Genomic DNA, 7,244 nt, shown 5'->3' on the forward strand with positions numbered 1-7,244 from the left:
TTGTGACCGGATCTTCTAGTTACTATGTAGCGACCAACACTTTATTAGTGCCTAATTTGTGATTGTTATTTCGTGGAAATGTAGTGACCGTATTACGCGGTCACAAATTAACGACCACCAATTTCGTGGCAATTTAGTGACCGTATCATGTGGTCACAAATTAACAACCAACTATCTCGTGACATTTTAGTAACTATATCATATAGTGACACATTAACAACAAACATTTAAGCAGTCGCTAAATTGGTACTAATAGGTACTGGCTAATTCCGTCGTAGTTTAGTGACTAAGTGGTTTTAGTCGGTAAATTGGTACTAAATGTATAAGTTCCTATGTTGAAACTAAAATGTCAGTTGTAAAATTAGCCACTTTCTTAATTTATTGGTGACAAAGCATTTTTAAGATAATAATATTTGCAACATATATTACTTTATATAACCCAATGAGTTCTATTTTTTGTGGTAAAAAATCATTGTATTAAACTCAAAGGAAATAGCGTTTGTACAAGCTAAAACAAACAAACACCTAGAAAACAACACTTTGAAAGCCATAAAGGTAAGACATCCCTTAGTAAAAGTTAACCATAGTCAATTTTGGTAAAAAGTGCCTAAAAGGAGCTCAAACAACCAATTGTAACAGATAAGGTCTTCAACTGCTACTATGAATTCCCTACTTCCCTGCAGCTTTGGCTTACAATCTCTATTGCATCTTGACTCCTGGCTAACTGAGCACAAATGGAGAAGAACAGAATTTGAGACTTGTAGAGATTTATCTGTAGAACCAACGAAGTACGACACAACAACTGTAGCAGCATCTGTAACAGTACAGACAGCATCAGTTCATCAGTAACCTAGTAATAACCACCAAGGAAACACCATAGATGAGGGTACATGGTATAATTAATAAGGTATTTCCATATTAAGCTTGAAGCTGGAAATCCTGGAATGATATCAGAACCATGGTCCATGGAAACCAACATTACCTTTGTCTTAAGCCTTTAACTTTGTCCAGCAACCTACTAGCTCTTACTCTACATAAAGCCAAAACAATCTAAACACCGGAAATATGTTCTAAATCTATCTGTCAATCAAAAGGCTGATAAATTTTGCAGTTTTCGCTAACTAACGATAAACTAGTGCAGAAACGGACAGGCTGATTAAAGATTATGGATTAGTATCATTTTAATTTGCATATCATATATATGCTGATCAAAGAGAAATAAAAGGAACATTTCCAGCCAGCTAGAATATAGCTGCAGGACGACATCTTCTGTCATGTCCAAAATTTAGCATAGAATACACGGCATTTCCCAAATGAGACTTTAGCAAAATTAAGCACAAAAAAAGTAAGTGAATTAGCTGATTAAATTGGCTAAAGGAGGAACTTGGGAGTCAATGTTTTGAGAACTCAAGAAGCTTTCGTGGTCCATGTGTACATGAATCCCTAATCTTGCTAGCCAGGTTAAGAAATATGAAAAGGCACAAAAAACCAGGAAAGAAATCAATTACCAGCAAATGCAATCTCCGGAAGATCAGGTGGGGGAAACGATTAAGAAACTTTTGCAGCAGCAAAAAACTCCAACTTATTCCTGAATACCTGAAATAAGAAAGTCAAAACGTAGCTGGATGGATGAATATTCCGTCTTAAATATAGGAACAGATGAAACTAAAAAACGTAGCTGAAATTGTTGCACTTACTTTGCTTTGGTCCTTCCATTACCTTTTGAAGAATTTGGCAAAAGACATCGGGAAAAAAAAGATTTAGACACAAATAACATCCACATAAAATGCTTAAAATGAAATCAATTAACTTCAAAAGCTGTACGATAATAAGATTGTAGTACTAAGCTATAGAGTTTAAACAACAGGAAGAGTTCACTTGCGAAGAAAATGCAGTCACAACACACTATAATTTCAGTAAATCAGCAGATGTAATAACACCAATGAAACAGAGCAAAATTCCCCATTGCATTGGCAATCCAATGACCAAAATTGATGCACAAAAAGAATTATTGACTGCAATATTAAGCGACACCTTCGCTCTCTCCTTCCGAGTAATCAGATGAAGATAAATTGTCTGCTGGTGGTTGTGTGGCACTAGAACTTGAAGTTTCAGCTTTTTCGATGGCTCCTTAGCCTTTCCTCCATCACGAATCTTCCTTGCTATACTTTGCAAGACTTCAGAAGACTTGCTTCCAATCGTCCAAACATGCACGGGGAACACCAGTTTTTCTCGTACTGTTGGTAAGTTCAGCTAGGGTTGGATTCACTTCTTTAGTACTCGGCGAAGGTACAGTCTTATCGTGGATTTGATCACTAGCGGATTTCTGAAGCTCGGAAGTTTTTGCACTGCCCTTTTTCTTTTTCGATCCAAGCAAGTTGTGTCCATTAGATGAAGTATCAATAGATGAAGGTTGATCAAGTTTCCTGGCCTTGTGCTTACCAGCCTGTGGCTTTTCAAGCTGCAGCATCAGTTCTGTCAAAACAGCGGATACTTCTAGGCGAGGATCCTGACTTAATTCACCATGAAGCTCTTCACCCTGACTCATTCCTTTGTGGTCTTGAGCGTCATTACTCTCAACATCTGCAACAATATCATCAGCCTGTTCAACCATATCCCGTCCCCAACAAAACAAAACAAAACAAAAGTAAGCGATCATATAGATTTATTTGACAAATAGAATTTTGGTAACTTGATTTCACATACACTTTTAGGTGCATCCATTTTTATCGTGTTTTCCAACTGTTGATTCCCAGTAACATGTTGCTTCTTTTTTCTCTTCTTCACGGGTTTGTCACTTTCAATCACAGTTTTAGGGACAGCTCTTTCCCCAACATCTTCTTCAAGCTGTTCTTTCAATGGAGACCCAAGAGGGACCCTCCTACAGTGAAAAGGATGATACGGTGATAAATAATGGAACCATTGTGGAATTTTCATTTGCTTCAAAGTTCATATGTAACAAAAAATTGTCAAGCGTGAGGCTTAGGAAAGCTCATTGTCTATCAGTATATGGAAAAACAAATTTATCATATTCCTATACTTGCTCCAATGCTATAGCTAACAGGAAAGTATAGGTCTTCTCATTTCTTGCTCAGTTATTGCAGCCACCGCCGCGTTACCACTGTTACTGGTGTATTTTTTAGTTATACGATTAATTCAATTCTTTAGGCATGGTGATGCCTATGATAAAGCCATCCAACATAAGCTGTTCATCCGCAGTTGGATACTCTTAGACATGGCGGTATTTCTCATTGTACTATGGATCTTCTTCTCAGTTCCTAAATATGTTTCAGGGTTACAGCATGTTTTGTTGTTGGGATTGACATTAACAGATTGGGTAAGACTATATTTTGTCATCTTTGGGATCTATTTTTTGAGCTGTTTTGTTACAGTAATCACCATTAATTTATTACCACTAGTCCTCTTGGGTCATACTGAAAGTGGCCTTAAATTACCAGAAACAGTGCTTGAGATATTTGATTCCCTCATTTTCTGGTGGGCTGAATCTGAGGTTATGAAACGCGTTTCTGCCTTTAGGCACCACAAGATACTCGGACTGTACACTCAGAAATGGATTGAGGTATCAATTTTCGTCCTCATTGCCTACAATGTCATTACCTTGTCTAATTATATGGTAGTGTGGTTGCTTAGGAAGTTAGTTTGTAATAAACTGCTTAAACCAGGGATTAATACTAAATTGCCACAGTATATAATAATAGAAAAGTTCCTGCGTGGGAGATATCTAATGTATTGGGCCAACGGAATAAAACGCAGCATCAACTTCATACTGAGTTCATTGCTGGTATTACTCACATGGGTGTTTTATTTTGGCTCCCATCTAAACAAAACACCTCAGGCTAAAAACATTTTCGATTTCGGAACCTGAACTTGTCTTGGTGTTTTAATTTGCTCCTTTCTTTGGCTGATCAAAACTTGTGTCTTGCTATCATGGGAGGCTTGTTCAGTGTATAACAGATTGAGTTCTAAAATCTTAGAAGGAGGTAAGCAGTTGTACTTCCTTGGGGTCATAGGTCGCCACAACTACGACATCTTAAACCTTTTGTACGAGTGCAAAGAAGATGAAGCTTCAAGGACTTATGACACGGATGACTAGACATCAAGACAAGTTATCTCACATCTATATAAAACTTTGTTTCTTACAGGGGTAATGACTCCATTTGCTCGTTACTTAAGTAAATTGGACGCCGTGGATGACTGGGGAGATAAACTAGTCAATGTGAAGAACTTGTTGAAAAAGCAGCGGAAAAGAGTCGAGCATGACTTGTTAATGCAGGAGGGGAGAATTCCTACTCTATATTGCATACATCAAGTTGCTAGTTATATTATGACAGCTAAACAGACGTTGTTAGAGGAAAAGTATATATGCTTATATAGTAATTAGATTGATATTTTCTGTAATGAGTATATTTGGTTCGGTGGTTTAGCATACTTTGTGCAGCACATTAGCTCCTAGTTCGAATCCCAATGGTAGTTTTTTTTTTCAAATTAAGTTTTGTAGCTGTACTGCTTCTTTTACTTTCCTTTTTTTTTGCCTTAAACTTTTTTGTTTCCAAGTTTTCAGCTGACTTTTTTTTCCTACACTACTTATGTCCGTTTGTGTAGAATCACCAATAACTTTATGCAATAAAACAGACCAATTAGGGAGTTTATGTTCATTATTGCCCCTGAAAACTAAAATTATCCGGTGTGCAGGAGCTCATACCATAGGTCGCGCTCACTACACTTCCTTCAGCAAAAGGCTGTACAATTTCACCCCATCAACAGCACGAGACCCCAGTATGAACTCTGCGTATGCATCTCAACTGCAGCAGCAGTGCCCATCAGGGGATGCCGGTGCTAACATTGTGGTTCCAATGGATCCTATTAGTCCCACGATTTCTGACACTGGCTACTACAGGGACATCCTCAACAACCGTGGCTTGTTCACATCTGATCAGACTCTCTTGTCAGACACTGCTATTGCGAACCTAGTTTACCATTATGCCCGAAATCCTTACTTCTGGGGAACGAAGTTTGCTGATGCTATGGTGAGGATGGGTCAGATTGATACTCTCACAGACAATGAAGGAGAAATTCGAAGGAATTGTAGGGTGGTAAACTAAATAAATATGAGCTACTCTGAGTTGAAAGCAACAAAATGAATGGCTTTACAAGGTAGTATGCCAAGGATTGTATAATATGGCTTTACAGCAATAAAATGACTGATATAATATTTTATGAGTTTACAGCAATAAAATGACTTATACCACATGATATGGCTTTACAGCCCCAAATGAATTACATGTATATCTCAAGTCTCAAGTAGGGGAAACTACCATATTTGCTACCAAGTGTCGGTAATGAATTCGTATCAAAATTATAAAATGTTAAACATAGGCTACTACAAAGAGCCTAAACCGGAGGACATTAAAATTTCAACTTATACCACAGCAAATATTCAAACTACGCTTTATAGACAGCAACCAGTTGAAAAACATGTATGCCGATTATGCTACTCCCGAATTTTCAATGCCTCTTGAATGCCGATTTTCAATTTTAATTATGCAGCCTACTCCCGAATTTTGATTAATTCTCCCAGTTGAATAAACCCAAAAAATCAATGAATATCCTTACCCATATTAAATCAGTGCGAATAACAACCAACAAGAACATGGTCAAAATCAGAGAGAAATTAATCCTAACATCCAATTGATCAGTTTACAAATAACTGCAGCAAACTTATAAGAAAGATGATAGTACCTGGATTTCAATGCGTGAGTTGATCTATGTATTGGCACCGCCTGCTCGGAGTGATTTTTCGTGCTTTCTTTGAATAATTTTGGGAATAGATGAGTAGAAGGAGAGAGACAGACTAATTGAGGGAAAATAATAAAACCTAATTGCAGTTTCCATAACCTGATAAGTGCAAATATTGGGGGAGTTTTTGAAGGGGAAAAATTGGGGATTTCCCTCTCAGAATCGTGGAGAAGAATGTGGGAGATCTCCAACTGAACGTGGAGAAGAATACGGTGCTTGAGCAGTAGTGCCAAAGAAGGAAGATGATCCAGGAAGTGGTGGGTTACGTTTGTTGGTTTCCGACGAGCTCCAGAACTTTGGACTGTTTTCCTCCTTTTTTTATTTTATTTTAATGAAATCACGTGCTTACCCATTTTGGTAAGAATATGTTAGGAGTATGCAGTTTTTAAGGGGGGTTTGACTTGTAAATTTAGTATTTAATTATTTGTTATTGTTACTTTATACTTTATAGTAATATTTTATGTTAGCTATATTCTTGATTTGACTCACAAATTTTACCCGAAAAATAATTTTCTTTTGAAATTTATACTTCCTTCGGGTTTTTTAGGTACTCAATTATTGTAGTCTCGTGTTTATATGATAATGATAAAAAGAGGTAGTAAAATAATGGACAATAGTGGGTAACGTGAGATATATGACAGAAATGTGTAATTATTATGATAAAAGGAGTAACACGCTGAAATAAATATACAGAGCACTAAAAATAGAACAAAGTTTAAGTAGGTAGAACAAAGAAAACAAACCCCTACTTAAAAGGTGATTAAATAGGAGGTGGTATTTATCCTCATTTCTTACTTTAATAGAATAAATTGATCACATGAATCAATTGTCATTTCACTTAAAAAAATAGGATAAACAATAATATATTAGGTTATTTAGCAAATGATATACTTCCCGCCGTTCATAAATACTCGCAATGTTTGTCACTTTCACGCATGTCAATGCACATTTTAGATCGTCAATATCTTAAATTTTCTTCAAACAAAAATTATAAAAAGTTGATAATTTGACGCAAATATGTATTGAGACGAATCTAACAAGATATCGCATGACTATGTTTCATTTGACATATAAGTACCAACGATAGTCAAAGTGGAATATATGAATAGTGTAAAAATATCAAACGTTGCGAGTATTTATGAACAGAGGAAGCATTAGTTTAAGATATCTTCCTTAAGTATAAAAATATTATCTTGGTCTTAGATATTAAACAAAGAGTTTACCGAATGGAGGAATTACTTGTGAATACTTACACATTAAAGAATTTATAAAGAAATTAACTTATATATTCTGATGGTTTTATATATAAATCAACTTTTTTACCAAGTAATATTGTCAAATTAATTACACATACTGATTAAATAGTTATGTTCAATAATCATAATCAAACAACTAGTTATACTTTCTAATCAAATAATCTGTACATT

The 7,244-nt window shown here is 35.9% G+C and overlaps 1 protein-coding gene across 1 annotated transcript; it reads right to left on the bottom strand.

The window, feature by feature from the left end:
• Positions 1 to 447: 447 nt before the first annotated feature.
• LOC130471556 (uncharacterized) lies at positions 448 to 6,766 on the bottom strand. The gene is made up of 5 exons (XM_056841750.1): positions 6,729 to 6,766; positions 5,761 to 6,129; positions 2,707 to 2,881; positions 1,509 to 2,602; positions 448 to 814 (listed from the first exon to the last, which is right to left on the bottom strand). The coding sequence occupies exons 1-4, from the start codon at positions 6,764 to 6,766 to the stop codon at positions 2,180 to 2,182; spliced, it is 1,005 nt and encodes a 334-aa protein (XP_056697728.1). The 3' UTR covers positions 448 to 814; positions 1,509 to 2,179.
• Between the last annotated feature and the right edge of the window lie 478 nt (positions 6,767 to 7,244).

This window comes from Spinacia oleracea, chromosome 4 (assembly GCF_020520425.1).
Source record: "Spinacia oleracea cultivar Varoflay chromosome 4, BTI_SOV_V1, whole genome shotgun sequence".
Classification (NCBI taxonomy): domain Eukaryota; kingdom Viridiplantae; phylum Streptophyta; class Magnoliopsida; order Caryophyllales; family Amaranthaceae; genus Spinacia; species Spinacia oleracea.